General features: G+C 37.9%; 2 protein-coding genes across 2 annotated transcripts; one reads left to right on the top strand and one right to left on the bottom strand.

The window, feature by feature from the left end:
- The first annotated feature begins 174 nt into the window (after positions 1-174).
- Positions 175-7,051, top strand: LOC122026304 (DEAD-box ATP-dependent RNA helicase 37-like). Its single transcript, XM_042584972.1, has 6 exons — positions 175-1,282; positions 1,354-1,437; positions 3,720-3,962; positions 5,452-5,619; positions 5,743-5,856; positions 6,275-7,051. The coding sequence occupies exons 1-6, from the start codon at positions 512-514 to the stop codon at positions 6,767-6,769; spliced, it is 1,875 nt and encodes a 624-aa protein (XP_042440906.1). The 5' UTR covers positions 175-511; the 3' UTR covers positions 6,770-7,051.
- A 2,274-nt stretch (positions 7,052-9,325) lies between these two features.
- Positions 9,326-11,447, bottom strand: LOC122027354. Its single transcript, XM_042586305.1, has 6 exons — positions 10,954-11,447; positions 10,523-10,867; positions 10,270-10,434; positions 10,146-10,199; positions 9,917-10,063; positions 9,326-9,846 (listed from the first exon to the last, which is right to left on the bottom strand). Exons 1-6 carry the CDS (start codon positions 11,215-11,217, stop codon positions 9,469-9,471), a joined length of 1,353 nt encoding a protein of 450 aa, XP_042442239.1. The 5' UTR covers positions 11,218-11,447; the 3' UTR covers positions 9,326-9,468.
- Positions 11,448-13,593: the final 2,146 nt, after the last annotated feature.

Genomic DNA, 13,593 nt, shown 5'->3' with positions numbered 1-13,593 from the left:
ATCTTAACAGTAGCTTAAACATTAATAACTCCACAACGTTAAAAATTATAATTTTCTTGAGATGAAAAGATACTGAAACATTCCAAAAAAAAAAAAGCATTTTTGTAATTTGACTAGTCGGACAAAAAATAATTACTCGTTCTCTGTATAAAATGAAAACGAGCAGGATCACGCTTGATATTTCTGTTGCACGCGTTCCCGAATAAAACTAGGGTTTGTGGTTCCTCTGAAGCCACGACGACTGCTTCCTTCTCACCAAAGTATCATTCTCAATTGAACTCTTTTTTGCCTTCTCTTTCTCCCTTACCACCAACCCTTCTTCTTTCGTCGATTGCTGCTACTTTTCTACATCGTCGCGTGCATCAGAACGAAGAGAAATTTGATCTCGATAGTATTTTTGGTGCAAGGGACCAATCGAGGTTTTCTAGATCAGTAGTTCTGTCGATCTGATACTTTTGTTTTGTTTTTTTTTTAATTTGGGCTGGGAAGATCGGGGTTTGTTACCTGAATTATGCGAACATCATGGGCTGATGCAGTCGCGAACGCCGATAGCTCGGCGGCCGTGACCAGTGCTTCCCCTAGCAACGTTGCCACCGTCGCTCCTTCCCCCTCACGTGGTGGTCGTGCTGCCTACGTTCCTCCCCATCTTCGCAGCCGTCAGCAGTCTTCTGAGTCCTCTGCTGCCACAGCAGCGCCAGCTATTTCGGACGCTCCACTCACCAGGCAACCTCCCCCTTTTGTTGCCCCACCTGCAGGTGGAAGCCGCTGGGGCAGTGGCCCTATTCGTGACCCAAGTCGCCCTAGTGCGAGGGGTGGAAGTGGCGGCTGGAACACCAGAGGTGGTGGGTGGGATAGGAGGGAGCGTGAAGCAAACCCTTTTGCCAAAGATGATGATACGAGTGAGGCTGCATGTGATAGCCAAGAGAATTCAGGGATTAATTTTGATGCTTACGAAGACATTCCTGTAGATACCAGCGGGGAGAATGTACCCCCACCAGTTAACACATTTGCTGAGATTGATTTGGGAGATGCACTGAATGAGAATATTAGGCGATGCAAGTATGTGAAGCCAACCCCTGTCCAACGCCATGCAATACCTATTTCACTTGCAGGACGGGACCTTATGGCCTGTGCTCAGACAGGATCAGGAAAGACAGCAGCTTTCTGCTTTCCTATCATTAGTGCAATCCTGAGGCAACCGCCAGGACAGAGACAAAGAGGATCAAGGACGGCTTTCCCACTTGCTTTGATTTTATCCCCTACCCGTGAGCTATCTGTTCAAGTATGTTGTTTTATTTTCTATGGGCCTTTTACCTTGTTTGATGCTTTTCTTAACTTCATTTTGCTCTACAGATACATGAGGAGGCCAGGAAATTTGCTTTCCAGACAGGCGTTAGGGTAGTAGTTGCCTATGGTGGAGCTCCTATCAATCAACAGGTTATTCTTACATTTACTATGATAATACTCGCTTTGATAACTTGTGGTTAGATGAATCAACACAGTCAAAGGCAAATCCACACTAATTAATGATTCACTAAGGGGGGAAAAAAATTGGCCCTAACAACGCATTAGGTGAGAGGTGCAAAAATTCATGCATGACCCCAATAATGTACCTATAATTGTGTTTTCTAACAACAATAAAGCCTGTTTATAACTGAGTTGGTACTCGGGACTCGGGTGATAGATTTGCATCACAGGAGTAAGGTTCGAATCTCCTGGGGTTCATTCCCTTACCTAAGAGGCTGCTCAGTACCATGATACCTCCCTTCCACAAGGCCTTGGGCCGGGTAGTGGAGGGCACCTGAGGTGATTGTTATCACCTTTTGCATCACTGTTTATATTATTGTATAAGAGTACCATAAAAATGGTAAAAATGAGGTTTCTGATGAATTAGACAACTAGGTCTCTGTTTAAAGGGCGGCTAAAATTTAAGAAGTTCCATTGGATCCATGACTTGGTATTTTCAAGATTTTAAACAAGGGAGTTTTCCTATTTAGTAATCCAAATGGACGGTACAAAATCACTGCAAAGGTTGCAGGTTATTGCAGTCAAAAGTGCCCAATATTCTGCGAGTCAGTATGTAAGAAATTCTTGATTCATTTCTCGATCTGCATTGGTTGCAACTGCTAAAAGCTTCCTCATTCCTTGGTAAAGAGAATATGTTTAATAGATGAACTTTGTTACAAAATAATGGAATATGTAAAAAAAAAATTGTGGCTTCTCTCCTTTAGATCTAGACTTCAGTTTCTATTTTATAATTCAGTACAGCCTCCACTTGCAAAATATCCACAGTATGTGGATATGTAATGCTTAGTCAAAGATATAAAATATTGATAAAGCACGAAACTGAATATCACCATCTGACTGTGGTTTCTTAACTCTGATAATTAGTTGTTACTTACCCTTGTGTTCTGATAGGCCTAACATCAACAAATTCAGATGTTTAGTGGCTAAATTTCCCCCTTTTTGTTAAATTCTAACTTTTTCAAGGTCATTACATAGCTCTGAATGTTCCATCTCAAAGTTGATAGAAATTAATAATTCCACATTATAACATATATTATGTAAAATTCTCATTTGAGTAACAGATAAAATTCAGCCTGTATGAAGCTTTGTAGTCTGGTTCACTTGGGTGAGTAGTGGTTGGAAACTGTTACTCAGACTCTAGTAAAACTATGTGATATGGGTACAGATCTAGATCTAGGTGTCCTTTAAAGACTAGTTGGTGCAAGAAATCTTGTGTTGAATCTTTATGGACTGGCAAGCTTATGGTCAGGCGCATGATTATCAGCTTAACGTCTTTCATGTTTGAAATCCATGAATTCTCTTCTTCTCCAAGTATTCACTTTTTTATTTTTCTTTATCAAGTATATAAGATCTTTTGCATGGCAATGGCATGCTTGTATTGTAATGAGATATCTGCTTCACAAAGGTTATACTTGAAGTACACCACCTAAATTGTTTATCTGTAAATTTATCATTCGTTAAATCAGTTACAGAATAGCATTTGAGAAACATATTTATTTATATGAGAGATATCCCCATAAGGCTAGAGGTTGGTGCTTTTGCTGGCCAGACAAGGTCCATGGGCAATCTATCTTTAGACATTTGCATGAAACATGGAAAGTAAAAGGTGAATGGCATACCATGCTTTTTTTTGGTTCAGAAGTTTTCTTGAGGAAAAGTATACAACTTTAATACTTATAACAAGAAACTTGTGAACAGAAGATGAAAGAGAAGAGTATGATAGATGAACATACTTAGAAAAAAGAAAGGGAAGGAGATAAAAGAGACAAGATGATAATTGTATTCAAAATTAGATGAAGAAACAGAAGGTTATGGTTGTTTTAATTTTGTCAATACTTCTGTGGTGTTTTGTCATATCATGTTCTTACAACTGTTAACTGTACTTTTGGACTACTTGTCTATTTGGTGATGATGCCCATAGGATTTAGTTGTGAACTAGTGTGTGATTTTATTATGTGATGGCAAATGCAGCTTTGGTGCATTTATATCATCCATTTTCAAAAAAATGAAAAAAAAATGTTGGGATATTGGACATAAACTCAACAAAGAATCTTATTATCTTTTATTCGTGTCTCACTCTGATTTTCCTTTGATGCATCTAAATATTGTGGAATGACATTTATGAGATTATTTTTTGTGTTGGTATATTGCTGTTCCTTTGTGTTATGCATCTTTCATATTCATGTTTGCAGTTGCGAGACTTAGAAAGGGGTGTTGATATTCTTGTTGCAACTCCTGGTCGTCTGGTAGATTTGTTGGAGAGAGCCAGGGTTTCACTACAACACATTAGATATCTGGCCCTAGATGAGGCTGATAGGATGTTGGATATGGGCTTTGAGCCGCAGATTCGGAGAATTGTTGAACAGATGGACATGCCTCCACGAGGTCAAAGGCAAACTATGTTATTCAGTGCTACATTCCCAAAGGAGATACAGGTTTGTATCTTTCTGTTAAATAATTTATTCACTGTATTCTGGATTTCTGGTGATTGAATCGTTAACTTAAAGTTGTTTGGAAAAGGGATTGGTTTATGGACTTTTAGTTGAACATTCTATTGATGATCAAGCCAGAGTAATCTTAAACCATGGGCCGCAATTGGAAGGCACTGTAAGATAAGCCAAGGGATTTGCATAAATAAGCCTATGTTTGGTGATACAATAACAATTGATACAGTAGATGGCTGAGTGATCCCTTATTCTAAAAGCTTAGCTGTCAGGGAAGATTTTTATTCATAGGAATTGAATATTCATTGCTGTTTTAGAATGTGATACTGCTGTGCATCTGTCTTTTCCTATATGATAGGCGAACTACTGATACCCTTTTTTTCAAAAAAAAAAAAGAAAAAGAAAAAAGAAAAAATAGTCTTTGAAGTTTGAATTCACACTGATGCTTATGAGACATGACAACAGCATGTGCTACATTATCATAGTGTTATAGAATATCTTTTCATAATAGAAGCTAGATTATCATGTTGCAGTATTGCATTCTTTGCACAATTGCTAACTTATTTCAGGAAAATCTTCGTTATGTCTCTATTCATTGGAATATTAGTTTCATGGTTCATTTTGGATTTTATTCAATTCAGGTGGTGGGATGTTTGATTATAGAAGCATTGGTAGTTAGCCTCCCAGTGTAGTCTGGTTAAAATAAAAATTAATTGGTGTTGAATAAATATTAATAACAGTTTGGGTATGTAGACTTTTTCCTTAATAATCTAAAGGGTGAAATGAGCACTATTGAATTATGCTAGGATGTCATCTACTAATACTAATATCTTAGGCTTATGCAAAGATCCAACACTAACTGCATTATGGAATTCCATTTCAAATCAAAATGTGTGTCTGTCTCTCTCTTTATTTTCTTAATCTCTTGTTCATTTTTTAAGTATGGCAGCAGATACCTGCATTTTTTGGGTACTATCAAAACCCCCAGCTAAATTAATAAACCTCTATTCTACTGGATCAATATAAAGTTTTACATATATATTTGAAAATTTTAAGTATGCCAACAGGTACCTGAATTTTTGGATACCATCCAAACCCAAGCTTTGATTAATGAGTCTTGACTTGATCAAATACTCATTTTAGACAATAAATGTGTACCCAAGCCCTTGGTACCCAACTTAAATGGATAAAATATGCAGGCATCTGCACCCCATGATTTTAAGCAAACTTGAATCTAAACAGGACCTACATCAGTATTTATTGCGTATTTAGACTCTATTTAAATAGGTCTGGTACCTTAGTTACCAGATACCTGACTACTCATTGCCATCCTATTCCATTGTAGGTGGATTTGCTTTTTCACTTAGTTGTCTTTGAGTTTCTTGCCTTTTCTTATTTTTTTTGTACGTGTGCTTATTTTCTTTGATTGATATGCTTTTAGTTTGCATAGTAATATGTTTCAATTCATTTGTGTATGCAGAGGCTGGCTTCTGATTTCCTTTATAACTATATATTCCTTGCGGTTGGAAGAGTTGGGTCAAGTACTGATTTGATTGTTCAGAGAGTGGAATTTGTACTTGATTCAGACAAAAGAAGCCACCTGATGGATCTTCTTCATGCCCAAAGAGATAGTGGCGCTCATGGGAAAGTAAGATTCAGTCTCTCTCTCTCTCTATATATATATATGATTGCTGAGTTACTCTGCACTTTCCTATCATTCCTACAATTTGTGAAAAATATTTAGAAACATTTTTCACTTCAATTTCTGTAGCAAGCTCTGACATTGGTCTTTGTGGAGACGAAAAGAGGTGCTGATTCATTAGAACACTGGTTGTCTATGAATGGGTTTCCAGCAACCACGATTCACGGAGATAGGACTCAGCAGGTAGTTATTAAATCAACTTATTGATTAATTAATTTTGCTTGTCTTTATTTTTCCTCCATTTTCAGTATTATGAAACAGAAGAATAACTAAATTAAAATGTGTTTGAGATTTTTGAGGATTGTTGTAAAACCGATAGTTTTCTGCCTTGTGCGGTGAATTTAACATTTGATTATGGGCAAGAGGGGTCTGATTTATATGCTGCATATATAACGTGTGCAGGAGTTGTAGCCGACTAATTTAGTAGCTATGCTAGTGGTTTGTTGAATGATACTGCAACGTGAGTTTAAAATTACAAATTTTAAAATATCTAGTAGTTATCGAGCTCTGTTGAGATAAGCATGGTGATTCTTTCATACTTATAGAGTTGTTTTTTCTTTTGATTTCATAAAGTGCTTGATATTAGTGTTTTTACTTTCAGGAGAGGGAGGCTGCGCTGCGATCTTTCAAGAGCGGCGCTACGCCAATTCTTGTTGCAACTGATGTTGCAGCACGCGGGTTGGACATTCCCCACGTGGCGCACGTCGTTAATTTTGACCTCCCCAACGATATTGATGACTACGTGCACCGCATTGGAAGGACAGGCAGGGCGGGGAAGTCGGGCCTTGCTACAGCATTCTTCAACGATAGTAATGCATCCTTGGCAAGGTCTTTAGCTGAGTTGATGCAAGAATCAAACCAGGAGGTACCACAATGGCTCTCTCACTATGCTGCAGCGCGTTCTTACAGCAGTGGAGGTGGTGGCGGTGGCAGAAACCGGCGATCCGGTGGGGCCCGCTTCGGTGGTCGTGACTTTAGGAGAGATTCATCGTACAATCGAGGTGGTGGAGATTATTACAACGGAGGTAGTGGATATGGAGGGGGGTCGACAGGGGCCTCTTCAGCTGGTCCAGGAGTCACAAGTGCCTGGGACTAACTAGCATTCTCCAGGAGTTGACTCATCCTCCATTTCTCCTCTCGTCGAGGAATATAATTTTTCTTTTCAGATTTTGTTGGATCTATTTAGGAGTAATTTTAGTGGCTGTGTTGTATTTTATCTTCCTATTGGATGGCTGGAAAACTCGGGATGGTCTGATAGAGAAAAATGTTTCCCGGCTGCCCCATTAACAAAACTCGGGCCTTTGAATTTTCAGGGTCATCATCTGTGTTTGTAAATTCCTGGAACCATTAATAAATGCAGAGCCAGGCAATCTGAACATCTTTGGATCCATCTAAATGAAATTTTTTAAAAGTTAAAATGATATATATTTGAATTCGTCAATCAATTTGCGGGATGGTTTAGGATTTTTAATATTATTTTTAACATACTGTTGGAACTTTTAATAATCTCCGCAACATAAACCACGTTGCTCTAACTTCTCCTTATTTTTGGTGTTGATTAATATCTTTTTTATATATAAAAAACAAATCACTAACCAAACAAGACCTTAATCATTCTATTATTTCACAACAACAAAAAAATCTTTTTGCCGAATCGTCTAAGAAACTTTATATTCTCGCAAAAGTAAAATATTTTTTTCCATAAATGAAAAAAAAAATCTTTATTTTCTGAAATAATAACGAATCACATGATATATCAAAACAAAGACAATAAAAACAATACAACAAGATATCCACCGCCCACAAATACACTTTGTACCACGTTCCTTAATACAATAAATAACCAAACGCAAGGGCGGCCGCCGAAGCCACCGCCGCGGCGGCGGGGGAGCCGGACATCGAAGCAGAGGAGGCAGGGGCGGGAGCAGGGGCCTCAGCGGCCGCGGCCGTCAAGGCCATCACGGCAGCGATCATGGCGACAGCGAAGAGCCTGAGCTTGATGGACGACGCCATATTTGCTAGTATCGGTGAAGAATGGAAGCCGAGGAGGAGGAGGAATTTATAGAACGCAGAGGGAATTGTGGAAGGAGGAGAGGGTTTGGAGGAGGCCTTTTATAGGAGAAATCCATGAATAATTGTGGACAAGCACAGGCTGGCTTCAATGGTGCTTTGTCACGTATTTAGCAACATGCATTGCATGATCGGTTGGATTTTGGATTCGGTGGAGAGAGTCGAGAGGTCGGCAAACAACAGCCTCTCTCTGTTGTTTTTACGTTTTTAGCTGGCACGAGACTTTTGCCTGGGCCATCGGTAGCTGCGGCTCATCTGTCAGAACGACAGAACCAACTACCGATGTTGGACCAGAGTATTATTCCAGCTAATAGATTCATATAGTAAATTGCTTCCCCCCCCCCCCCTCCCCTCCCCCCTCTCTCTCTCCCCCCTTTAAATGTCCGTTCTGCCCCTCTATCTTTTTTTGATTTTTTTTTTTATTTTTTTAGTTTTATTTTTAAATTTAATTTTATTTATTAATTTTTTCATTCATACTTATAGATTTTAAAATTTTTATTTAATTTTAATTTTTAATCAATTTTATTTATTATTTTTCATTAATACTTATATATATTTTTAATTTATTTATTTTTATTTTTTAATTAATTTTGTTTATTATTTTTCATTAATACTTATATTTTTTAAATTTTATTTAAGTTTTATTTTTAATTAATTTTATTTATTATTTTTTAAATACTTATTTTGTTTTATTTTTAATTAATTTTATTTATTATTTTTTAAATATTTATTTAGTTTTATTTCTTTAATCAAATGCGTCGGGAGAAAAATTTGGAGGCAATTTTGATTAAGATTTTTATTTTTATATATTTTCATGTTTTTTTATTATTACATGTACTCTTCATTTGAAAAAATTATTTTTGTTCCTAAGTTATGAATGTGTTCACTATTAATTATTAGTATTTTTGTTAGTTTTAAATATAAACTAAAAATAAACACAAATTATAAACATATAAAAAATTATTAAAAAAATAAAACTGATAAAAAATGATAAAAAAATTGATTAACAAAAAAAAATAATAAAAAATAAAATTTAAAAAAATCAATTAAAAAATAACAGTATTATGAAAAAAATAATAAATTAAATTAATTAAAAACTAAAAACTAAATAAAATTTATATAAAACTGAAAAAATAAGTATTGATAAAAATAATAAATTAAATTAATTAAAAAATAAAATTTAAAATATACTGAGAGTTATTTTTAAACAAAATTAATTAAAAAATTAAACTAAATAAAAATTAAATAAAATAAAAAAATAGAAGAGGAGGGCACATGCGTCATTTGGCAGGGAGAGAGGGGAGAAGGAGAAGGGTGTGGGTCATATGCGGGGTGAGAAAAGCAGCTCTCATTCATATATCTAATAATATCAATTCTTTCTAGCCTCTCTCCAGCTAGTAAAATTTCAGCGAAAAGATGAGTATTCGATTAATTTAGTTAATTTAATATTAATTTTATATAAATTATTTTTATTATTATTTTAAATAAATTTAATTAATTTAATATTAATTAAAATAACTAATTCAATTAATTTAATTTTAGTAAAATTTTAATTTAATTCGGTTAGTTAACTCTAAATCGATTAATTTAATTAATTTATAGATCGAATTAACCAAATACTTACCTATGCAAGACAGGTAAAATTTCAAGGTAGAATTGGAGAGATTAACAGTTATCCAAGAGTATTCCATGCTTAAATGTACAGGAGCGAGCCTTTCAGGTGTCCTATGGGCAATTGGGGTTCTTGCCAGGACCTCCATAGAAGAAGAAGTGCCCCCATTGGAAATTGCTGCCCGTCCGCACATCATAGCAGTTGGGTCGCTCAGTGAATGTGCCGACTTCCCGTGGGGCTTTCAGGTTGTTCGAATCGTCCACGATCTGCAAGTTCCTGAAGTAGCTCGATTTGCTGAATCCTTCTCCGGGGAAATGCCCGCTGCCCATTGCAGTGGAGGTGTGCTCGCCGTCTGGCTCCGAGTTCACCACTTCCCCTCCCCATTCGATCATCGACGCACTCTCCGCCAAGTACGAGAAGAGAAACGAAGGCCAATAGCCCAGCACACAGTCGTTTCCCAACTGCATCCACCAATGCCCTTCCTTAGGATCCTGCTCACACATGCAATTCAATCACTGGTTAACTGAAATAACTATTCCAAGAACTTCAGCACGCATATACCTTCCAAACGAGTATGCTGATATCATACTGAGAACCCTCGTATTTCGATACCGGGAAGATCGTCGCGCCCATCGCAATCTCATTGTTAGTTTGAATGAACCCGGAGCAGAGCAAGTTGTAGCAGCCGGTTGCTTGATAAGAATCGCTCTGAGTTTCACACAAGTGGCATTAGAAGTTATCCAATCACACAACAAGATTGGATGATTGAGGAAGAACAGAGTCGACTCACAGTCCAGTAAGTAAACAATCTTGTGTTGTTGTCTCCATACAAGTCCGGGCTGACCTGGATTAGCATCTCTGATAAGAGAAGAGAATATGAATTTTGTTCACACAATTAATGAAATAGAAGCAACCTGCCAACCAGCTTCGATGCTGTTGAGGTCCTCCCCAAAGGAGCCACCCAGGATCCAGAGCTGAGACAAGCTGAACTCGTTGGGCTGCTCGATCTTTGGCTCCCACACATTTATCGTCGCCTTTGCGCCGTAATATCGGTCCCCCTCTACATAAGCAATCGCATGCTACTCAAGAAGATTCAAGAACAGAGCAAATGAGCATGGCAGTGGGAGTGATAATTTTCTCTTTTCTAAATAGAATTCGATTGATTACCTGATGTCCACTCTCGTTGAGGAGGTCAGGATCAATCGACATGGGGTTTGGGATGCTCCTGTGTCTTTTCTTTCCATAGCGTTTGACAGAGCTAGCTCTGAGCACATCCTCCCTCCTCGTTCTCCGAATGGGAATGGTGTCGCCGGGACACCTCCCGTTCTGATGCCATAGCTGAGCCATGGAGGAGGGAGTCTTGTTCTGGGATGCTGCCTTGTTCTCAGCGAACAATGAGCCTTCTGGGTGGGAAGATGGCATCGTCTGGATAGTGTGGCTCTTGAGGAAAGGGTGATCGAAGGCTGGCTGATGGGAGATGTGCACGCAGTCTATGATATCTCCGTCAGGGCTCTGCAATCAAGCAAAAAGATGATGATCTCGGAAGGGAAGTATATTTCTAGCAAAATTTCTTCGAGAAAGGAGAAGAAAAGAGCGACCTTTATGCTCTTGACGGCCTGTTTGTTGAGCCTCTTGAGGTGCCGTTGCACCTCCAGCTTCTGCCTCGTAGGCGCCGCACGCCGGCTCGCGGTGGCGCACGGCGAGAGATCCGCCGCCGCCGCCGCCACCAGCATTAGCCACAATGTCCACCGCCTTACGCTAACACCCGCCATCACCCTCCTCCTCCTCCTCCTCCTCTGTCTCTCTCCGAGTAAATTGTACTCTCTTGCTTTTTCCTCTCTCACCGCCATTAATTTCTTCATAAAGTTAACACCTTTATCATCTTCCAAACAAGCGTTTCAAAATCTTTACATTATATCTTCAAATCTATCCGTTGAGGAGACAAGAGACTCCCTCCGTGAACGCGGAACAGAAAACAGAGGTCCAGGAAAAATGTGCGACTGCGTTGGTGTCTTCACTCGCACTCTGACCGTACCATTACTGAGCGATGTTAATATTAATTATGTCCACAGAAAAATACGTCAACTCATCGGTCGCTGTCCCCTTCATATCTCTCTCTCTTCCTCTGCTTTGCTTTGCCATTCAGCAGCACGCTTTTTCCTGCCTCCAGCAGCGCCTGCTGGTTTCACTTTCTATGGTGCCTCGAATTCCCCCCGTTGCTCTGGTGCGTGTCTCACGTGCATGCACGTTGTGCATCGAGCTGTTCAGAGATTTGCACCCATGTCTTTCGCAACTTTGGACGCATCTGTTTCAGCTTAGATTTGATTGACAGACGAAACAGAGGAGGCCAACAACGATTACTTATCAGACCCAGTCATTCGTTGTTCAACTAAGCTCAGAAACCAACGTCCCTGAGACGCACAGATAAAAATGGCATTTGTCCAAACCATTCGAGTTCCATTTTATTTGAATCTGCCATTCATACTCTCCCAACTTGACGAAGGCAGTGAATTAAGACGTAACTACTAAATAAAAACTCTGCGTTATTCTTAACATAAAGAGTGTTAATATCGGGTTCCTTAAACGTTAAAGTTAGTGTTCGATTTTAGAGACGAAAGCGATAAATCATTGCATTCCTCTCCCTATAGATGGAGATTTATAATATCATTGTTACATTATATATGCATCTAAAAATATTAACACGTTTCTCAAATATTTTTTAAGAAATGACAAATTATAAAGTGCTCTTGACACATTTCCTTACATGAACATACAAAAATGATTATCAAATTGTTGTGAATTGATAAGTTGAAAGTTTTTAAAGAATGATTTACTGACGGGATATTCTCTGTTTTTCTCTGTACAAACTCCAAAATTATACGATATGACAAGTATCTAAGTTCCTCGATAGGTCGACCAACGACTACTTGACTGGTATATCACCAACTTGGTCATACAGAATATAGATACTGACCTAATCTTCGCTTGACTTTTAGGTTATCGGAGAGACGCACTGTGTTCGATCGACCTTTAGGTCCGATCAATTAGGACGGTGGACTGAGTATCTTAGTATTGAACTCTTAACCTTATCTACAAGTTACGGAGGATGGCTGTTAGAATAGTCTGGTCGGCTATTCACGTCCGACTATCACTGAGGGCCCGCTCGGCCAACCCTGCTTGGTCCACAGTCTTGTGGTTCATTCGACCCTATGATTGTGATCATTTAACTTTGATCTTCACGTCAATCGATCCTTGTTACTTTAACCCTCTCTTGGACGAGACCCTCTTTATTATTGTATTAGCCATCATAGTTTTCGAACATGATCGTCCAATTCTCCAACAGCAAAGAAACAATTTGTTGTATACCAAAATAAATGTTTGTTGCTACCAGAATAAATAAAACATATTTAGGATGTCATTTTCAGTGTAACTGGAGATGATAAAACCTCGAAAGTCATCTTTTTACTTTTAGTGATCACAACAATGGCAACTGACATACAGCTCCATTCCAACCTGATGAATTACAGAATTTCAAGGGAAAAATGTTCGTCATCTGTCTACTTGCAACATAGTTGGGCCATCCTCCATTATCGAACACAGAAGAATCACATTTTCCTTTTGCATTTTATTTCTGAAAGCACAAAACGTTGAGGAGGAGACAAAAAAGGAGGATTCCTTTGCCCAAAGAGCCTCAGTGTCAATAAGAACCCATCAAAGTCTCCAAGATAATGATACAATAGTAAAATAAATTTTTTAATACTTCAAATATTTAAAGTTTGAGTCTCAGTTTTCATAAATTAATGAATAAATTTTTTTCATAAACGGTTAACTTAAGAACATTAGGTTAACGAACTATCCGTTGTGAGCATTTTCTAATTTACTATAGTGGCTTGAGAAAAATTTCTATAAGACTAGATAGGCCACCTGTAAGACTAGTTAAAATAAATTAGATATATCAACAATAAAAAACCCATCAAAATTGTCTTTTCCTCTTTTACAATAAAGAGTGATAATCCTTACTTGGAGACCTTGAAAGGAATGTAAATTACAAGGATTTCACTCAATACAGTTGTACTTTTGTATTATATTTCAGAAAGTACTTGTCACAAAACATTGAGAAGGAAAAGGAGAATTTCTTTGGGCAAGAGCCTCATTGTACATTTGTACATGGACATCAATCGATAAAAATCATCAAAATTTCAGATTAAGTGTATAGAGATAAAATGTCTTTTTTCATA

The sequence above is a fragment of the Zingiber officinale genome, chromosome 10A (genome assembly GCF_018446385.1).
Source record: "Zingiber officinale cultivar Zhangliang chromosome 10A, Zo_v1.1, whole genome shotgun sequence".
Classification (NCBI taxonomy): domain Eukaryota; kingdom Viridiplantae; phylum Streptophyta; class Magnoliopsida; order Zingiberales; family Zingiberaceae; genus Zingiber; species Zingiber officinale.
The sequence above is the reverse complement of the archived record's forward strand: the minus strand, read 5'-3'. Positions and strand labels throughout refer to the sequence as shown.

What these genes read in the sequence shown, in the direction of transcription:
- LOC122026304 (XM_042584972.1), top strand. Translation starts at nt 512, where the DNA reads ATGCGAACATCATGGGCTGATGCAGTCGCGAACGCCGATAGCTCGGCG. An exon ending in CCCGTGAGCTATCTGTTCAA is followed by an intron (nt 1,283 to 1,353) that starts GTATGTTGTTTT and finishes TTTGCTCTACAG; the next exon opens with ATACATGAGGAGGCCAGGAA. An exon ending in ACGGAGATAGGACTCAGCAG is followed by an intron (nt 5,857 to 6,274) that starts GTAGTTATTAAA and finishes TTTTACTTTCAG; the next exon opens with GAGAGGGAGGCTGCGCTGCG.
- LOC122027354 (XM_042586305.1), bottom strand. Translation starts at nt 11,217, where the DNA reads ATGAAGAAATTAATGGCGGTGAGAGAGGAAAAAGCAAGAGAGTACAAT. An exon ending in AGGCCGTCAAGAGCATAAAG is followed by an intron (nt 10,868 to 10,953) that starts GTCGCTCTTTTC and finishes GCTTGATTGCAG; the next exon opens with AGCCCTGACGGAGATATCAT. An exon ending in GCATCGAAGCTGGTTGGCAG is followed by an intron (nt 10,200 to 10,269) that starts GTTGCTTCTATT and finishes ATGCTAATCCAG; the next exon opens with GTCAGCCCGGACTTGTATGG.